The sequence below is a fragment of the Notechis scutatus genome, chromosome Z, assembly GCF_049901735.1.
Source record: "Notechis scutatus isolate UNSWTSFEM ecotype Mainland chromosome Z, rNotScu1.2, whole genome shotgun sequence".
NCBI classification, from domain to species: Eukaryota; Metazoa; Chordata; class Lepidosauria; order Squamata; family Elapidae; genus Notechis; species Notechis scutatus.
Window position 1 is genome coordinate 24,628,175 of NC_142025.1, and position 22,516 is coordinate 24,650,690.

At 35.8% G+C, this 22,516-nt stretch overlaps 1 protein-coding gene across 1 annotated transcript in view; it reads left to right on the top strand.

Annotated features, from left to right (window-relative positions):
- Nucleotides 1–22,516, top strand: part of NEK10 (NIMA related kinase 10) — a 238,999-nt gene that overhangs the window by 203,291 nt on the left and 13,192 nt on the right. Inside the window, exon 33 of the mRNA XM_087946352.1 lies at nt 2,851–2,961. Coding sequence (XP_087802478.1) covers nt 2,851–2,961 — 111 coding nt within the window. The remainder of the gene's footprint in view (nt 1–2,850; nt 2,962–22,516) is intronic.

Below are 22,516 nucleotides of genomic sequence, written 5' to 3' on the forward strand. Positions count from 1 at the left end.
AAGTTTGAAGATTCCTGTTCTAATTCCAACCCCCTGCTCCAGCAGGAGAGATCCTTCACAGAATAATAGAAGAGTACAGAGTTAGAGGGAGTCCCTTGGAGGCCATCTAATCCAACCCTCTGCTCCAGAAGGAGACCTTATATCACCTCAAATCTGGATTATTTTGGTGCCTCTAACAGGAAAATTGGCAGAGAGTTTACTAGGACAAGGCTGCCATGCAGAGGAAGGCAGAGATAATCTTTCACTTATAACCACAATTGAGCCCAAAATTTTGGTTGCTAAGCAAGAGTGTTGTTAAGTGAATTTCACTCACATTTTACTCAATCCATGACATCTCCTGGGTCCAATGGTCATGTGCAGGCTGGAGGAAGTAAATCTGAAGGCATGTGCAATACCTCTAATGTAGTGGTTGCCAACCAGTGGGCCGGGACCACTGGTGGTCTCGCGAGAAAATTTGATGGTCCGAAGAGGGAAACGCCACCCCAAAGCATCCTCCAAAGCAATTAATCCAGGCTGCATGTGAACACAAGGCTGCACCACCCACATGGCTCCGTGGGAACACAAAGGTTTGCATCACTTGCTTTGTGAAGAACACGAGGTAGTGAGAGGGGAAAGGGGCGGAGGGAGGGAAACTTGGCCCCACGCCGCCCACGCGCCCACCTAACCACCAGGCTGCTCTTTCCACTTTTTTTTCGCCTGCTTTGCTGAGGCAAGTGAAAGCAGCAGTCTCTCTTTCTCTCCCTCAACTCCTCCAGAAGTCGAGCCTTGAGCCCTGCAAAGCATCCTGCTCCTAGAGGCTGCGCTGGTGTGACAAATCTCACAAGGACTCATTTCTGGCAGAGTTTGGGGAGAGAAAGAAAGACTCCCTGCTGCTTTCTCCTTGCATGAAGCCAAAGTTCTCTCTCTCTCTCTCTCTCTCTCTCCCCTGAGAATGGAGCTGGAGATTTGCATCCTGCAATCCCAAATAAAGAATGGTCAATCGATAGGAAAATGGGGTGGGAATTTCCTGAGACATTTTTGGGATTTTCCCAGGGTCTCTGGTCTGGGATTTAAAATTATGAGTTTGGTGGTCCCTGAGGTCCAAAAAGGTTGGTGACCCCTGTTCTAATGTACAGGTTAGAGTTAAATTGTGGCAGAAAGTGGACTATGGGTGTGTTTTTCCAAACAGTGAGGTTGAATGTGTATAGTTTTAGAAGAGCTCTGTGTGTGTGTGTGTGTGTGTGTGTGTGTACATACACATACAATATATATATAGTAGATAATGTATCTTTTTGTGTGCCTATACACACACTATACTATGTAATATGTATGTACACATATGGCATATATACATAAGATTAAATAGTGTATTGTGGATGTTCAGTAGTAGTAAATAAATCGTTCTGACCCAATCGGGTTCCCAAAGAACAAACACAGACAAATACAGCAGCCCCCATCTTTTAAGGTTTAATAACGAATTCTGTTCTGAAGGCTGCATTCCACTAATTAGCTGCGACAAGAAAGAGCCTTGCCAAGTTGTTTGTCAAGGCTGCCAAAAAAGCCAGAGATAAGAACTAATTTATAAAATTATCCAAACACAAACTAAGATGTCTACCAGTTGAGTTTCAGAGCTTCTTTGCTTGTCTGCAAAGAATGCTTTTCCAAACCTGGCTTTTATCCTCTTGAGGGAGGGGCCATTACCTTGCAGCCTTACTTCCTGAGTTGCCTGTGCTGCTGTAATTGTTCTTTTCTCCAAGCAATCTTTCATGCACGCAGCACTTGGCACAGGCTCCTCGGGAACCCTCATCACTGCTGCCAGCCCCCACAATCTCAGTCCATTTCCTGATGGTCCTGGCCCTTCATCAGAGTCCTTGCTCTTCTCAGCCATCTAGTCTTGCTGCCAGCTAACCACAACATAAATAGAGAGGGAAATTGTATCTCTTTGAGGTGAGGAGAGGCCAAGGCAAGGCACCCCTTGACATGAGTGAGGTCAAGTTGGCCACACCCACCCAATCACATGACCACCAAGACACGCCCACGCAGTCAAATGTCCACCAAGCATGCCCATGCAGTCACATGACCAACAAGCACACCCACCCAGTCACATGACCACCAAGCCATGCCCACCAAATAAGCCAAGCCCACCTAACCGGTAATAAAAAAAATTTGAATCCCACCACTGGTCAGAAATAATGTTTTAGTAACCAATACAAGTACCCATTTCAGTTGGAATTGATTCTGAAATGGTTAAATTGATTTGCTGTTGATTAGAAAGATAATTAATGAGGATACAGAGGTCTAAAAAGGGAAAAATTTTATGAACAAAGGAAAACAATGTCTTTCAGCAAAATGTGCAAGACCGTATTATTTGTTCTATTTTTGTTGGCTTGTCACTTTTATTTAGCATTATTACAAATGGTTCATTCAAAGTTATCAGAGAGTTATAATTTCTTGTATCATTTTTTACATTGGATACTTTGCATTTGAAAGTACTTTTGTACTTTGTAAATTTTATAGTTGTCTGAAAGTCCACAGTTTTACTATGGCTCTATTAAGCAACCATGAAAAAGTTACTGCTCAACCCACCACGGTGAAATATGGGTAGTGATACTAATATATATAACTTGCAATAGTTCACAGGATTAGTGACCTTATGAATATGAAATGCTTTGAACAGTCCACTGTACTTAACAAATTAGAAGTTATATGGAGGTAAATGCACAATAAATAGTATAAAATATATTTTCCAACAATAAAAGTTACTTGCTGTTTTTCTTGATGCTTTACTAATTAAGAATGATTAATTATGTGTTTTTCATTAACATATGAGTATAAAGTTATATGACAAAAGTTTTCTGCATTTTCAAACAGCTGCCACCAACTCTGCATTGCAATTTGAAAAGAAGAATTGTCGAGAGATTCAAGAAATCTTTATTCAGTCAGCAGAGTAATCCATGTAATTTGAAGTCTGAGATTAAGAAGGTATAGTATTCAAAAGGACACTTCTACAATTATGGAATTTCCCCCCCATTTGAAATGTGGACTTGAAGCATTTTCAAAGTTTAAGATATTTAGCATTTAAAAATCTTCATATTTCATTCCTAATAAGAGGCAGGGGTGAAATTTAACCACCTCAAACTACCTCACACGAGATGGTAGGGACAATTGGGTTGGGTTCACCAAACTAACAATTGCCCCTGGTTGGCCCTGCCCACACCCACCCGATTGCACCCATGTCGGCAATGAGTGATACCACTGGTGGGTGGACTGATGCATGCAGGGAGGGAGACTAGCATGCAGGAGAGCACAACATTGGAGTCCTTCCCAGGTGTTCCTGGCCTGCGAGGGAGGGCATGATCTCCTGTGCCCCCCTCAGGAGCCGCAAAGTGTTTGCTGCCCCTGTGGCATCTGCCAAGCCTCCTCACCACCACGCTTTTCTTCCTCACCAGAAGTGTTGAGGTAATTCCCCGTTAGGAGAATGAGCGCATACAGGGAGACGTATTTGAAAGAAGTGTTTTGTATAATACACACACAGCACACAGATACACTGTACAGTAAATATAGGTTTTTACTTCTAGAAAGGTTTAAGCAAAGTCCAAAATAAGCAATCCAAAAGTCATTCACGGGTAAATCGGTCAGTTTTTCAATCCAGGGATAATCGAAATATCAAATTCCAGTGTCAAAAACAGTTCAGTATCAGACTTACATTAAATCCAGTAATATCAGTCAATTAGAAGAAATGGAGCAACAGCAATATTTTCCAACAGAAGGAAACAGAGATACACTTGCACTCTCTTCTGACACTCAGACCAAACAATCCAGGTTTCTGGCTCCATCTTATGGCTGTTTGAGAAACCACACCCAATTGCATGCTCTTGCATTCCCTTAAAGATATAGTACTCAAATGTTTATCCTGGTTTATATATTTCTAACCCAAATACCTGTTAGGTGACTTATATTCCTAACGTTCTCCCCTTTTGGGTAAGACAATATATACAACCTTACATTCTAAGTCCATAATCTTCACAGCTAGCCTTATGCTTTATAGAGCCTTGGGCCTTTGTAAAATGATCTGCTATATTGTTTTCTGACATACAGTATTCTAGCTTAATCATTTTACTTTGCACACATTGTCTCACATTTAAGTATCTTAAATCTGTGTGTTTCGTTCTTCTTTTAACAGCAATATTTGAAGCCATCTGTATTGCTGATTGGTTGTCTTTGTAAATAACAATAGAATCTGTTACATTAATTCCCATATCAATTAATAATTGCTTATACAAAACTAAATCTGTACATAATAAAGACAAACATGAGAATTCAGCCTCCATTGTTGACAAACTTAGATGTTTCTATCTAATAGATCTCCATCCAATCAATGCTTTTCCCAATAATACAGCAGTACCCGATGTAGATTTTTGTGTATTTATGTCTGTAGCAAAACTTGCATCAGCATATGCAGTTAAATTCAGTTCATCTTTTGGCTCCAAATACAATGCATAATGCATTGTTTGTTTCAGGTATCTTAACACACATTTAGCAGCTTGCCATTGCCTTTCAGTTGGCTCAGCATTAAATCTTGCTAATTGATTAACAGTGTATGCAATATCTGGCCTTGACCAATTACTGAGATAAGATAAACTACCAATCAAAGACCGATAAATGTTCTTATCAAAAACAGGACTTTGAACATCACTGTGGCTAAACTCCTGGCTCATTGGTGTCTTAGCCAGCTTACAAAGTTCCATTTTAAAACTTTTTAGTAATTGGTTAATTTTCTCTGCTTGTGAGATTTTGTATCCTCCCCTAGTTCTATCTATCTTTAAACCAAGATAATGTTTGATTTCTCCTAACTATTTTATCTTAAATTTCTTTTCCAATAGTGAAATTATCTCAGTAGCTTCTTGTTCAGTTTTGGTGATTAATGCTATGTCATCAGTAAATAATAACAATAATGACATTATACCATTACTTTCCTTTTTAAACAAACATGGATCAGCCATGCCAGCTACAAAGCCTATTTTAGTTAATTCTTTGACTATACATTGGTTCCACTCATATCCTGATTGCTTTAAACCATAAAGACTCTTTTTCAATTTCCAGTAATCAGTTGTTTTATCAGTATTATCATTTTTGAGACCTAAAGGTTTCTTTAAATATATAGTGTGTTGCAACGGTGCATGCAGATATGCTGTCTCTACATCCAAATGGTTTACAATATATTTCTCTTTAGCTGCCCACACTAATGCTGCCCTTAATGTAGTAGTCTTCAGACTAGGTGCAAACACCTCATCATAGTCATTTGCTGTCTGATTAAACCCTTGTGCTACTAACCTGGCTTTATGGGTAACAGTCCCATCTACACCTGTCTTCAATTTATATATCCATTTACATCCTATGGCATGTTTACCTGGTGGTAATTTAACATTTTCGTATACCTCCAGTCTTTTTAATGATTCTAGTTCCTTATCTATTGCTTTCTGCCAAGCAGCCTGATCCTTAGCAGGATACAGTTTTAGTTCACTATAATTACTTGGAACTGTATTCACTTGGCATACAACACTAGCCTGATATCTATCAGGTGGTCGTGTTACTTGGGTTGAACGTCTTGGTAATACAGGGCTTACTGGTGGACTTTCCTGTGCCACCTGCTCCTGTTCTTCTACTTCTTCCCGTTTTTTCTCTTTAATGGCTATTTGTTGTTTACTGATATCATCTTTAGGGACTATTTGGGTGTCAATAATAGTATCATTGCTGGATTCCTGTTCCAGTTTATCCCACCCAACGTGCTCAAGAAATTTTGCACTAGCACTACAATAAACATGAGATGTGTCTTGATCCCAAAATCTAAATGCTCTATGGTTGGCCTCATAACCCACAAAAAATAACTTCTTAGGTCTATGTTGCCCTTTCAGTCTTACTTGTGAGGGAATATGCACCCATGCTGGAGCTCCGAATGTGTGTAGGTAACTTAAATTTGGTTTTCTGCCAAGCCAACAAGTGAATGGCAATTCACCAGTTGTTGTATTAACTACATTGTTTAAAACATGGTTACTACACATTATGGCTTCACCCCACAGTGTTTCAGGTGAACCTGAATCAGATAACATAATGCGAGCCATGGCTTGTAATGTTTGCCCTCTTCGTTCTATAAATGAGTTATGTTGTGGTCTGTAAGGTGCAGAACGTTTATGCTCAACACCAGCCAATTTCAGCATAGTTTGGAATCTTTTGTTAACAAATTCAGTCCCATTATCAGTTACTAAGTAATTACTTTACTTTTCATTTTTCTCTCAGCAAACCTTAGCCAATTAAAGAAATGTTGGAATGTTTCTGTTTTGTTTTTCATAAGATAGCAGAAACCATATCGTGAGTAATGGTCCATAATACTCAAAATATAACAGGCACCTCCTAAACTTGGTTTCTTAGGACCAATTATGTCAGCAAAAACAACCTCTAAAGGTTCTTTGGTCTTAAACCCATTAAGTCTGTTTGCTGGAGTAACCTTACTCTTTTCTTGACTACAAGCATTACAGTGTAAATACTTGCTACAAGGTTTCAATTTTTACTCCCTCTGACAATTCAACAGTTTGTTTGAGCATTTTGAAATTAATGTGCCCTAGACGTCTATGTAGTAAATGTATACATTCATCATGTGGCTTAACATTGTTATAAACTGAGTTAGCCATCTTCAACTGATCATCATGTATTACATATAAATCATTCTCTAATTTAGCAGTAACACTTTTACCCTCTTTCTCTATTATACAGTTATCTCCCCTAAAGGTTACTACATAATCAAGATTAACTAAAGCCCTTACTGATAATAAATTAAATTTCAGTTTAGGTACATATAGCATAGTTAAATGTTCGTTTATACAAGAACAATATGCAGTACCTTCACCTGATGCTTTAATCTTCCATCCATTTGCCAATGATACATGTTGTTTACTTGCAGGCATCTTTACAAACCTGTTTCTACCCTTAGTAATTCATTGTGATGCTCCACTATCAACAACCCACAAATCATGGTTTACAGGTGAATTGCTAGACATAGCCAAACAAACATTCTTCTTAGCCTTCTGGTGTTTACTAGTATTCTGTTGTTTTCCCTTCTTACAGAATTTAGCTATATGTCCTCTAGCCCCACAAGAAAAACATTTCCTAATAGTATAGGCAGTTGAAGATAAATCCTCTTCTTGTGGTTGTTCCTTCCTCAGTTGGTCCCTATCCAGTCGTCTTCTTGCTTCTTCTAACAATCTTCCAGTTATGTCAGTCAATGTCAGTTTATCCCTGGGCAGGACTTCCAGTGAAGATACATAATCATCATAACTTTCATCCAATGAGGAAAGAATGATGTAAATTTGATGCAGCTCTGAAAATATCAGTTCTTTTTCATGTAGTTCTTGAAAAGTTCTTTTCATGAAGTTTAAATGAGCTAACATATCTCCACCTTTTAGAAGATGTGCTCTAAATAGTTTACGTGTAAGATGTATGTGTGCACCTACACTGTCACGAACATAAATCCTCTTCAAATTCTCCCAACACTTAGCAGCAGACTCTTCTCCACGAATATGGACTAGCTGCTGGTCACTCAGTGTTAGTCCAATTATACAAAGAGCTCTGTTCGTTGTTCTGTTTAAAGTCAGCAAGCTTCTTGGCATCATCCTCATTTTCTGGATCCCAAGCATTTACATCTGGTGGGTCTTGAACTACATTCCATAAACCTTCTCTACGCAGAAGTAGACTGCACTTCATAGACCAGGAAACATAGTTTGTTCCATCCAACCGGGTTATCAGTGATAGACATGTTGAAGTGACTTGTGCCATCTTTATCAGGATAGTAACCCACAATTAAACAGTAAACAGCTGTCTGTATACAGTACTGTGTATTCACACTAACTCTCAGTTATCTGAGCCTAGTATGGCCTGGGCCCATAACCAGTGTTGAGGTAATTCCCCGTTAGGAGAATGAGCGCATACAGGAAGACGTATTTGAGAGAAGTGTTTGAATAATACACACACAGTACATAGATACACTGTACAGTAAATGTAGGTTTTTACTTCCAGAAAGGTTTAAGCAAAGTCCAAAATAAACAATCCAAAAGTCATTCACGGGTAAATCAGTCAGTTGTTCAATCCAGGGATAATTGAAATATCAAATTCCAGTGTCAAAAACAGTTCAGTATCAGACTTACATTAAATCCAGTAATATCAGTCAATTAGAAGAAATGGAGCAACGGCAATATTTTCCAACAGAAGGAAACAGAGATACACTTGCACTCTCTTCTGAGACTCAGACCAAACAATCCAGGTTTCTGACTCCATCTTATGGCTGTTTGAGAAACCATACCCAATTGCATGCTCTTGCATTCCCTTAAAGATATAGTACTCAAATGTTTATCCCGGTTTATATATTTCTAACCCAAATACCTGTTAGGTGACTTATATTCCTAACAAGAAGTGCTTGCACGCCCAGTGGGAAGGAGGAGGCTTGGTGGTTGCCAGAGGGCAGTGAGTGCTTTGCTGCCTGTGAAGGGAGCCTGGCGGCAGTTTCCGCAGTAACCAGGGAGAGCCAGCCCATTGGGACTGCTTGCACCCACTTAGCCTGGCTAAGTCAACCACCGGGAGCTTGGGTGAGTGAGAAGGCACTGGAGGGATCCCATCGTCATGACTTTCTTCCAGCCCCATGGCCACCAAGTGCTGGTGCTGTACAGTAAGGAAGGGGCAGGGGGAAGAGATGGGGGGAGGCAACACTTCTCCTCCTGCCAAAGACCCTCCTTACCCCATCTCCAGTCAAGCAGTGGTTTCGGCTTAGCAAAAACCTTTGATTTCCCCAAAAAAAAAAAAAGTGTCAGAGAGATAGAGAAAGGGAGAAAGAGAGAGAAATGAGAGAGGGAAACAGAGAGATGAGAGAGAGAGAAATGAGAGAGAAGAGGAGAAAGAGAGAGATGAGATGAGACATGAGAGAGGCCAAGTGATGTCAATTTGGCCACACCCACCCACACAGTCACATGGCTACCAAACCACACCCACCAAGCCACGTCCACAGAACCGGTGAATTTCACTGGTTTTGAATTTCATCCCTGATAAGAGGGTACTTAAATTATTATTTTAAGAATGACTGCACTTTATATGTAGCTATTTATGACAAACATCCATATCCAAGTTCTCCATATTATTCAGCAAAAAAATCAGTAGGAACTTATCAAAAATAAGTATTACATAATAAATTATTACACCCACTTTGATTCCTTACTTTTATATTTACATCTCCTTTTCTATATAAACAAATTTCTTCTGTTCAAATAATCAAAGTCCAATCCCAGTTAAAACAAACATTACCAAAAATAACCATCATTAAACATCACCAAAATAGCAACCCATTATTTGTTTTTAAAAACCAATGTATTACAACTATATTATATTTAATTTGAATCATTCCTTATATATTTATATCTCTATTTTCTATTTGAAGAATTTCCCCCATTGCCACTGTTTAAATAGTCAGTCCTAGTAAAAAATTGTTTACCAAAACTAATAAGCCATTGTTTTAACATTAATCAAATAAATCCCTTTTGTATTTAAATTCTTTTTTTTAAACAAGTTTTATTCAGTTTTTCATATGAATTACAAAACAAAAAGGCTCTTTTCAGTGGACAACATATTTCCGGGTCACCACTTTTACATGCAAATATGACAATAGTTATATATTCATTTTTTACATTCAACTTCCTATTTTATCCAATTTTTACTTAGTTCTATTATTACCTTTTCCATTCCAACTTTTACAGAAGAAAAGAACAAACAAATTGATCCTGGTGTCTGATATTGGTCTCAATCTAAACATCCTCTCATTTCATTTCAATTATTTCAAATATATTTCTTAAACATTAATATTTCTTTTAAAAATAAAAATAACAATATTCATTCGCCTAATAAAAAGTATCAATGTTCCCCCTTCCTCGTAATAATCTATATTACCCTATTAACTGACAAATTTATAATTACAAATACTTTTATTGTTATCTTTTCCAAAATACTCTTTTCTCATTTAAATAGTTTTTTTATCTGTCAGATTTGCAATTTCATCGCATATATACCTGTCAACAGTGGTGTCCCTCAAGGCAGTGTTCTAGGACCAACTCTCTTCATCCTCTGCATAAATGACCTCTGTGATCATATTAAGAGCAACTGTGTTCTCTTTCTCTCTATTCAACACCACAGACAACACTGCTACCCTTCAAAAAGACCTCGACTATGTATCAGAATGGTCAAACAAATGGCAACTTCAAATCTCAACAAATAAATGCTCTGTCTTACATATTGGCAAAAAAATTTTTTTTTTAAAATAAATTTTTATTGGTTTTTAAGACAAACATAGACAGACAAAACATAAAAACATCAAGCCATCTTCCATTTATATACATACAGTGTGTCGGTTGGTTTACAAATTGTTTTGTGCTTCCATTTCGTAGTCTTCAATTACAATTACATTGTACATATTTTCATATTTTCAATCAAATATTAAGTACATTAATATCATTGTTAATCAATCATTTGACTATACTTTTATTCATTCATGTTTTACAAAATAATCCATATTTTACTTAATTTGTTTTATGACAGTTCATATTATCATCTCAACTCTATCCTACAATCATTTTGTAGACATAAGAAAAGAATACATCTTTATATATTTATTATTTTTTAAGAATCTACATATTTCATTACCATGTTTTATTGTCTAACCATTCATAGAATAGATCCCAAATTTTAAAAAATTGTTTATCATCTTGTTCTCTGATTTCAATTGTCAATCTACTCATTTCAGCACATTCCAATATTTTCTTAATGATTTCCTCCTGTAATGGTATTTTCTCATTTTTCCAGTTTTTGGCAAATACTAGCCGCTGTTAATACATTTACAATCAGGTATTTCAATTCTTTACTATATATTTCAGGCAAAACTCCCAATAAAAATATCTCTGGTTTGAAGTCTATATGTTTTTTTGTCATTTTTTTCCAACCACGTGTCCAATATTTTTTGGCATCCGCACAAGTCCACCACATATGGTAATATGAGCCTGGTATCTGATGACATTTCCAACATTTTTCAGATTTGTTCTTGAACATTCTTGCTATTTTTGTCGGGGGAAAATGCCACCTGTAAAACATCTTATACAAATTTTCTTTATATGCTGTTGACATTGTCATCTTATAATTTTGAGACCACAATTTTTGCCATTTCTCTAGATCAATCCCATATCCAAAATTCTTCCCCCAAGCAATCATAGTTTCTTTAACTTGTTCTTCTTCTAGTTTAATTTCTAATAAATATCCATATAATTTTTTAATCTCCTTTTCATCAGTACCTGTCAAAATCTTATCTAAATCAGTCAGTTTATCATAGAAACCGTCTGTTTTAGAATCTTTGTCATACCTTGAATATATTTGCACACATGAAAACCAATTCATCTTTATACCTTGTTCCTCTAATTTTTGCATAGATTTAAGTTCACCCTTTTCATTCAATATTTCACCATATCTAACTATTTGTTCCTTTTTATATATTATAGGATAAGAAAATGCTTCAATAGTCGATAGCCAGACTGGAATTTTCAAATAACATTGCCTTTTAGTCTTCTCCCAATTTAACCACAGGGATTCCCCTATATAATGTCTTCTAAAATACCCCTGTGTTTTAGTTCCTTTATACCATAGAAAAGCATGCCACCCCAACAACAGATCATGACCTTCTAATGTCAACAATCTAGTATTTCTTAATGTTATCCATTCCTTAACCCACATCAAATTTGTAGCTTGGTAATACAACTCCCAATTAGGCAAACGAAATCCTCCTCTTGTTCTGGCAACTTGCAAAAGTTTTAACTTTATTCTCGCTTTCTTACCTTGCCATATATATTTCAACACAATTTTATTTAAATCTTCAAAATAATCTTTTCCAAACCTAACTGGAATGGTTTGGAACAAATATAAAATTCTGGGTAGTATATTCATCTTGATTGTTGATATTCTCCCTATTAATGACAGTTGTAAATTTTCCCATTTCGCCAAATCTAGCGCAATCTGCTGCTTAAGTTTGATATAATTATTCTCTTTTAGTGTGCTGCATCTTGCTGTCAAATGTATCCCCAAGTACTTGATCTTATTCATGACCTGAATTTTCAGTACATCCGCCAGCTCTTCCTTTTGTCTTGATAGCATATTCTTTGTCAAGATCTTTGTTTTATCTTTATTTATTTTCAAACCAGCCACCTTTCCATATACCTCTATCTTTTCTATCAATTTTGATGCTGTTTCTAGTGGGTCTTCTAAAATGAAAACCAGATCATTGCGAATGCTTGCAACTTGAATTCTTCCTTTTAACTTTCATTCCTTTTATATCCTTTTCTTCTGTAATATTTCTGTTTAACACTTCCAAGTTAACACAAACAACAAAGGTGATAGTGGGCACCCTTGTCTTGTTTCTTTTCTTATATCAATAGAGTCTCTCAGTTCTCCCTCTATCATTACCTTTGCCGCTTGGTTATGATATATAGCTTCTATTGCTTGAATAAATTTTTTACCAAAGCCCATCCATTCCAGCTGTAATAACATGAATCGCCAATTCACATTATCAAATGCCTTCTGTGCATCTAAAAATATCAAAGCCATTTGCTTTTCAGGGTGTGCCTCGTGGTATTCCAAAGTGTCCAAGATTACTTTCATATTGTCTTTAATTTGTCTCTTTGGCAGAAATCCATTTTGATCAGGATGGATAAAATTGTTTAAGTATTTTTTAAGTCTTTCTGCCAATATTGAAGCAAAATTTTATAATCATGCGTTTAGTAGGGAAATAGGTCTATAGTTCTTAATTTGTAATGGATCGGTCTCCTCTTTTGGAACAAGTGTGATATAAGCTTCTGACCATGATTTGGGTATCTTCTTCTTTAACATAACTTAATTCATAACTTCTAGCAATGGAAGGTTCAACTATTCTTGTAGTGTTTTATAAAATTCTGCCAGAAGTCCATCTGGGCCTGGTGCCTTTCTATTGTTTTGCTTCTTAAGTGCTTCAGTTAACTCCATCATCGTTATATTGCTTTTTAACATTGTTGCAATCTCTGTAGGTATCTGGGGTAGATTAGCATCCTGTAAGTACTGTTTAACTCTTTCCTCATCAATATTCTCTAGTTTCCCATAATAGTCTCATATAATTTCCTTCTTCTCTTTACTACCATAGCAAGCTTGGCCTTGGTCATCTATTAATTGCAATATTTTCCTTGATTCTTTCTGCTTTCTCAATTTGTATGCTAACAATCTACCTGGTTTATTTGCATCTTCAAAATAGTTCTGTTTCGCACCTCTGATGTTCTGCTAGTTCTTCTTTTTTCATTAGTCCCATTTTATGTTTAATTATATCCATTTTTAACTTAATGTCCTTTTTCTGTGGCATTTTCTGTAGCTCTTTTTCAAGTCCTTTATACTCATCCTCTAATGCCTTAGAGGCTAGTCTTTTCATGGTATTTCTTTTCCTTGCATAGTCTATTATCAAGCCTCTGGCATATGCCTTCATTGTATCCCATACGTTTTGCATTGATGTATCTTTTTTGTTTTCTCTAAAGAAGAAAGCCAGTTCTTTCTCCATCCACTGTATGAAGTCTTTTTCCTTTAATATAGTATTATTTAACGTCCATCTAGATCTTCTTCTTTGTCCTTTCCATTTAATTGTCATTGGATTGTGGCGCTTCTGGTGGCAGGACAGGGACGTGCAGAGGTGGAGAAGACTGCTGCGGTTTTCGGTTACCTTCTCTAGCGTCTGGAGCGATCCCCAGGGAATACACAAACCCCGGAGAGGTTCGTGTCAGTATAGGAGAATCTCGAGTTACAGGGTGGGGGTAGGCAACCCCCTGGTAACGAAGAGAAGAGCTCCTGAGCCCAGCGTGGAAAAGCTAGCTGCCAGGTTTATGGCGGCTCCAAAGTCCGGTCTGCCACTGACTAAGCAAGATAGTGACAGCCTGCAAGATCGGAGCAGGAAAAGGTGTTGAAAGAGCTTAATACAATATTGAAGATTGAAGATTGAAGAATGACAGTGGGGTGAAAGATTTCTCTTCCTGGTTGTGAGCAGCACTTTGTGGAAGCAGAGAGAAAAGCAGCCAGAAAAGCAGCTTGAAAAACGAAAGTGTGACAATTGCAGCAGAAAGGCATGATCGTTAGAGCAAAAGTGTGGATTACAGCTTTTGAAAGGAAACCTCTGGGGAGAGAGGAAGAACATCAGAAACCAGGAGATTGGAGACTTGAATTTGTGAGTGATTTGGCATTTGGGATTAACTTTTTGACAATATTTGAGAAGAAGGAGGTGACAGAGGAGGAAAAATTGTGGCACTGAAAGTGACTTATTAATTCTCTGAACTGAGCTCAATAGGATTATTGGCTTTATTTAATACATTTGGGAGGACAGATTGTTAAGCGATCAAGAAGAGATGACTATTGGATTTTGGAGGGAATAATAGGTGAAGGAGATTTGCACATTGAACTCAAACCGGAAGGGAAAAGGAGGAAGGAGGAAGAGACCAACAGAAGGCTGGGAAGGATTGACTTCTTATTGCGATTAGTCAGCACATTATACCATTCGCTCCCGGAGTGCTGGGAAGAAACTCAAAACTTAAACCTTTAGCTTGAAGACTGACTATAAAGTTTATTTTTTATTTTTTCTCTTATCACATTTCTTTATTTGTTGGAATTTCTATTTGGTAATACTTTAATAATACCATTTGGGCACTATTTTTACAATTTGAACCTCTAGCCCCTTGCTTATTGACTGCCTGAAATTAAGGTAAACTTTTCCCTCTTCTCTTTCCCCATTGTTTCAGCCCTTCTTCTTCCTATCTTAACCCCTTAAAAGTCTGATAAATTTACCTACTCAAGGGGAAAAAAGGTATATTGTCCTTATAGATTTCAGTGACAATTGATTTGATTGTCTTAAATAGTAACAACAAAGAGTGAAAAATAGTGTTGATTTAGATTACTTAGAATACTTAAGATTAATTCTTAAAGAAGTAACTGGGTTGGATTTGATGTATTATTGGTGATTAATATTGATATTCAGTATATAAATTAATTATAAAGATTATTATATATTATTAGACAACCTTTTATAATATAGGTGTACAGGCTGCCTATCTATATATTTGATTGAAGTATTAGAATATAATTTTTATTTTAGGAGTTAAACACTGAATGGTGATCTGGGACAATATATCAAATATAGTGCAACAACAAAAACAAATATTAAGAGAGATGACCTCCACGACAACTATGGCTTTGAAATCGGGAAGGAAGACCACCCCGACCCTAACAACTACTTTAACTTCTGCCTCACCAACAATCCAAAAAACCATTGAAGAATCTCTAATAGGGGAAAAACAGTCCAATGTCTCTAACGTTAATATACAAGCTATCCTACTATCCTTGCAAGAAGCAATGTCTAAGATGCAAGAAATAATGATTAAGAATCACAAAGAAACCAGAGCGGACATTAGCGAATTAAAAGATGAGATGGGAAAGCTTAAAGGGAAATGAAAGCAGATTTACTTAAGGTGGAGGATAAGATAGGGTCCTTGCAACAGGCTATGGAGAAAACGAAGTTAAGATAAGAGAAATAGAGAGTAGGACAGAACGGATGGAGACAAACTTTGAAAGGATAGAGGAGGAATTTAGAAATGTAACTAGAGAAACCAAAGACTCCCTGGTCCACCTCGAAATGGATAAAGCAGCGGTATATTTAAGGTTTCAAAATGTGGTAGAAGCGAAAAATGAAGAACTAGAACAATTAATGGCAGAACTATTGGCTGAATGGTTAGGGAAAGAAAAAGACGATCTAATCAAAGAATTTGATGAGGTGTATAGGGTCAGCACAAGTTATGCTAGACGCCATAACTGCCCGAGAGAAATTCATATTCGTTTCACAAGGAGGTGTGTGAGAGACCTAATTCTTAAAATGTCCAGAGAAGAAACAATAACATATAGAGGTAAAGAGGTTACGATCCTAAAACAAATCCCAAGGAAAGTGAGGGTCATAAGACAGGATTATAAATTTTTGGCCAATTATTTAAATAAAAAAGTAATTCCTTTTAAATGGTTAATCCCGGAAGGGATGTTAATAACTTGGAAAGAGAGAAAAATCAAAATAGATTCTATAGAACAGGCCCAAGACTTTCATGATCAGCTAATAGGCACGGATAACCAATACACCAAGGAGGAAAGTAAAAGGAAACCACAGGATGATCGTAATGCCATAGAAACCAAAAAGAAGGACTTCCTCAAAATTTAGGGAACGATAAACCACAACCAGGGAGAAAAGAACCAATCTCACAACAACAGCAAGAAGAAAACCGAATCACCACTAGACAAAAAACTAAACAGACCTAGATAAATGGAGATAAGAAAGAAACTCCTCTCCATTAATATAAATGGTTTAAAGTCAACATCTAAAAGGAAAAGGATATTAACTAAATTAATTAGACAAAACGCCGACATAATATGCCTACAAGAAACACACATTAGGAAAAAGGATGAAAGATATTTAATTTGCCCGAAACTTGGAAAACTCTTTACAGCACCAGCAGACAAACATAAAAAGAAAGGAATTGCAATATTTGTGAAAGATGATGTAAAAGTAGAACTAACCTGGTCGGATCCGGAAGGAAGAACTCTGGTTATACAAATTTGGATTAATCATATTACATTTTTATTGGTAGCAATCTACGCGCCAAATGAAGAACAAGGGAAATTTTTTAAAGATCTCCATCAGAAAATAATAGGTTTCGAAAAAAGGAATATCTGCATGATAGGCGACTTCAACTCCATTGCTGATCATCAAAAAGACCATAGTAATGTGAATAAGAACAAGAAAGGGAAAAGAGAATTTTCTATGCCCTGTAAGGACATGATGAAAGAATTAAACTTAATAGACTTATGGAGAAAACTAAACCCAGAAGAGAAACAGTTCACATATTATTCAAATCCACACAAAATCTGGACCAGAGTAGATATGGCCTGGATGGGTGGGGAATTGGCCAATGAAATAAAAGAAATTAAAATCCTACCAAATGAATGGGCCGACCACAGCCCAATACAATTAATTTGGAGAGATAGGGAGAAAAACAAAGAAAAGATGGACACTAAATACTCAGTTAATAAACGAAGAAGAGTACATTAAGAAGCTGAAAGAGGAATTAAATTATTTTCTAAAAGAAAATAATAATGAAGCAACCACGAAACAAAATATTTGGGATACAATGAAGGCAATTATAAGAGGAACAACAATCTCTTATAATGCCATGAGAAATAAAAGAATACATGCCCAACAAAATAAATTCCAACAACAAATTAAAGAATTAGAAATACAACTACAAAAATCCCCTAAAAACCAGAGAACACAAAATCAGTTAATAACAATTAAACATAAATTGAACTTACTTGAACAAGATAAAATAGAAATTAACTTGAAAAGGTCCAAACAAAATTATTTTGAGCATGCAAATAAACCAGGAAGATGGCTATCCCATAAACTTAAAAAAGTGAAAGAAAAGAGATTGATACACCAACTAATGGATGAGAAAGACGTCTTACAACATGAGATAGAGAAGAAAAAACATATCATTTACAACTGTTTTCAAAGATTATATAAAAAGGAGGAAGTTAATGAAGATAAAATAAGAACTTATTTAGAGGAGACGAATGACAAGGTAATTGGAGAGGAATGGATAGAGTTATTGAATAAAGATATTACATGGTCTGAATTGAAGTCAGCAACGGAGAATCAAAGTAATAACAAATCTCCAGGACCAGATGGGATTCCGGCAGAACTATATAAAGCAATATTGGAACTAGTAGGACCACTGATGCTGGAAGTGTTTAATGAGGTACTTCTGGCAGCCAAGATGCCGGACTCGTGGAGAGGGGCGCTGATTTCGCTAATCCCGAAGGAGGATGCAGATCATAGATACATCAACAACTATAGACCGATTTCACTTTTAAATGCCGATTATAAATTATTTGCTTCTATCATAGCTAATAGAGTAAAACAAGCTTTAAATCCACATATCCACGAAGATCAAAATGGATTTCTTCCGTCCCGACAAATAAAGAACAATTTAAGAACCATTATCGATGTCCTAGAATATTATGAAGCCCACCCGGAGAAACAATCCGCACTCATGTTTTTAGATGCTGAGAAAGCATTTGACAACTTAAATTGGCACTTTTAATTCAAAAAATTTACAATATGAGTCTTGGCACCAAATTTGAAAACATTATAACAACAATTTACAACACACAACAGGCTAATATACTAATCAATGGCGAACAAACAGGTCCAATAAATATAGAAAAAGGTGTCAGACAGGGCTGCCCTCTCTCACCTCTTCTTTTCATTTTTGCCCTAGAATCACTCTTAACACGGGTTAGACAAAATTCTGAAATTAGAGGAGTGAGAGTCAAATCAGAAAAATATAAACTACAAGCGTTTGCTGACGATATAGTTTTCTTTTTGGAGGAACCCATGGAAAAAGGATATAATCTAATAAAAGAATTAGAATGATTTGGCGCAGTGGCAGGATTAAAAATTAATAGAAAAAAGATGAAATTAATGACCAAAAATTTAACAGAAAACCAGAAGGAAGAATTAGAAGCAATGATGGGGATACAGGTAACAAAAAGGATCAAATATTTAGGAATATGATTAACACCACAAGGTAAATCACTCAAAGAGAACAATTATGATAAACTACTTCAACAAACAAAGAAAGATTTAGAATCCTGGAATAAGCTGCAGCTCTCCTTATTGGGCAGGATTGCCTCGATTAAAATGAACATATTACCAAAATTTCTTTATTTATTCCAGACAATCCCAATTAAGTTGCCAAAATTTTTTTTTTGAAGAATTAAATAAGATCACACTTAAATTTATTTGGCAGGGGAAAAAACCCAGGATCAATGTAAAGGCCTTACAAGATGCGAAAAGTAGAGGGGGTCTAGCCCTTCCAAATTGGGAATTATATTATTCGGCAGCTATCCTATTATGGTTAAAAGACTGAGTGAACTTACTTAACAAAAGAATGTTAGCATTAGAAGGGTATGACCTCCAGAGAGGGTGGCATGCCTTCTTATGGGAAGTGGGGAAACCCAAGCAGTCTTACTTTCATAGACACCTCATTAGGGACTCATTATTAATTAATTGGAAAAAAATATGCAAAAAACACTATCTAAAAATTCCGATCTGGCTATCAACAATGGAGACAATGGTACACCCCAATAATTTGGACATAACAAAAATGATTAAATATAAAGATCTATTAGATCCGCAAGGAAAATTAAAAACTCGACAAGAATTACAGGAACAGGGATTTAAAATTGATCAGTGGTTATATATACAAATCCATAGCAGATACAAACAAGATATAAAAGACTTTGGAATTTATAACAAACTGCAGTATTTAGATAAAATTTTACTAGGATCAAACAAAAAGAACATATCCAAATTCTATAAATACTTACTGGAAGTAGAATTAGAACAAGAGATAGTCAAAGGGAACATGATAGCCTGGAGCAGGAATGTCGGAAGAAGTATTACATTATCAGAATGGGAAAAGATTTGGAACAGAAATATTAAGATTACAAAATCGGCAGCATATAAAGAAAATACATACAAAATGTTTTATAGATGGCACTTGCCCCCTTCGAGGTTGGCGAAAATGAACCCAAACATGAGTCCAAAATGCTGGAAATGTAAAAGCATAGAAGGAACCTACTTCTGTATGTGGTGGTCTTGCAAAGAAACCCAGAAATATTGGCAAAAATCAGAAAATGGTTGGAGGAGATAACCAAAGAACAAATCGAATACAAACCAGAGTTCTTCCTACTAGGGATCTCCGATAAACATTTACCCAAAAAGATGAAATATGTAACAATTCATATCCTAACTGCGGCCAGATTAGCGTTCGCCCAGTGTTGGAAATCACCTATACACCTACAGAACAAATGGTCATCCAGAAAATATGTGATTGTGCAGAAATGGATAAATTAACTATAGCACTTAAAAACAAAGAGCCTTCAACATTTTACGATAATTGGAACTCTTGGTATAATTGGTTAGTCCAGAGATAAACTGCTTAATGGACAATGGGTAATTTAAGCATAGATATCGATAAGATGTGTGTATTCAAATTAAGGTAGGAGAATTGGATCTTGCAGACTGTCAAAAGGATATTGTCTGTTTTTAAACGCATCCTTTTCTTTTTTTTTTTTCTCTTTCTCTTTCTTTGTTTCTTTCTTTCTTTTTACATCTCTTCTTCTCTTCTCTTTCCGGTTCGTAAGACTGAGTGTTCTTTTTTTGTTTTTTTCCCTTTTGTGTATGCAATGTCAATATGTTTTTAATTGTAAATTTAATAAAATTTATTTATAAAAAAATAATAATAATAATTGTCATTGGATTGTGATCTGCCCAAGTACTTGTTTCAATATTTATTTCTTGAATATTAGCTAACAATTCTGTTGACATCCATATCATATCTATTCTGGACCATGTATCTTTTAAATTTATTTCATCTATCATTTTAAAAAAGGATTTAGGGAGAGTCTTTCTGTTTTGCTTTGTTGTTTTCTGTGCTGTATAGTCCAATTTATTATCTACAATTCCATTAAAGTCTCCCATCATAACTATATTAGCATAGTCCAGTTCAATGATTTTCATATGTAATTTTCTATAAAATTCTTCTTGATTGTCATTCGGGGCATAGATTGCAATCAGGAGTGTTTTCATATTATTGTCCATTATTTCCACCATTAGTAATCTTCCATCGTCATCGGTATAGATCAATTTCACTTGGATAATATCTTTAATGTATAAAACCACTCCTCTTTTCTTGCATTGTGTCAAAGAAGTAAATATTTTCCCTAATTTTGGCTGTATCAGCAATTGTTCATGTTGCTTTTTAATATGTACTTCTTGTAAGCAGATTATATCAAATTTTAATTTCTCTAATTTATGGAAAGTTTTCCTTCTTTTAACAGCTGAGTTAAGTCCATTTATGTTAATTGTAATCAGTTTTTTCTCTTTCATGGTTATATTTTGTAGTTAGGTTTAGCAGCTCTCGTAGATCTTGGTTCACGTTCTTTGACTTCCACCTTTCCGCCTAATGCACCTTCTTCCTTTTCAGTCACTGTTTGGCAGTCCTCTTGGAATTCAATTAGTGACATTTCTTTTTCTGCCTCCTCCTCTTTCCCTCCAAAATATTCTGTATAAAATAATTCAGCTTTCTCAATTGAGTCAATTCTATGTCTCTGTTCTTGCCATGTGAACATTAAACCTTCTGGAAATAGCCATCTATAATTCACCTCTTTTTAAAGTAGAATTTTAGTCAGAAATCGGTATTCTCTTCTCATCTCTCTCACTCTTCTGGGTACTTGTTTCAAGACCACAATCTCCTTATCTTTATATTTCAATGTTTTCTCTCTTGCCACTTGCAATATTTGTGTTTTAATGGCTTTCTTTGTAAATCTGATGTGAACTTCTCTTGGTAAGCTATTTCTTATTGCATATCTTGTGAAGACTTGATAAACCTCATCTATTCCATCCATCATCTTCTCTTTAGTTATTTCCAAAGCTTCAGCCAAAATTTCTATCATTATCTCAGCTAGGTTTTGTCCCTTTTCTTCCTTTATGTTTTGGAATCTGAGATAAAATTCTGATCTGTCCATTTCCCATCTCAACATCCCACTTTTATCTTGTTCAACCACAGTTAATCTGCTATCAATATCTCCAATCTTCTTATCTCTTTGCTTATCTTCTTCAATTTTTTGGAATCTCTCATCATACTTCATCATCATTTGTTGAATGTTCTCCACCTTTTCATCAGTTTTTCCTGTTCTTTGTTCAAATGTTCTCTGTTCTCTTTTCAGTATTCTCTGTTCTTATTTGTATATTTTGAATTCCTTGCATAATCATTTGCAGCGTCACTTTTTCCTGTTCTTTTTCTTGCTGCAACATTGAGCGTTGTCCTCCAGATGGTGAAGAGGAAGAAGTAGAAGTTGAGGAACCAGGGGCTGTTAGTTTCCTACTCATTTCAGACAATTCAAAATCTTCAGGTTCTTCTAGACCTTAATCCACGTGTGAAATAACCAATTGCAATTCTAAATAAAAATAGTGGGGGAAAAAGAAGCCAAATAACAATAACAATAATTATAATAATTATAATAATTATAATAATAATAAATTCTTCAAGTTCTTGTATACCTTAATCCAATCGATTGGTTAGATAGCAGTAAAATCTCAAAAATGGAAGAAAAGACCATAAACACACAAAAAAAGAAAAAATTGTTAAATCCTGGAACAGGAGGAAAAATAAAAAATAAACTAAAGAAGAGAAAAGAAAAGTTCTTCAGGTTCTTCAACACCTTAATCCAATTAAAAAGTCTCAGGTATAAAAGGATGCATAACAAAAAAAAAAAAAAGAAAGAAAGCCACAAAAAA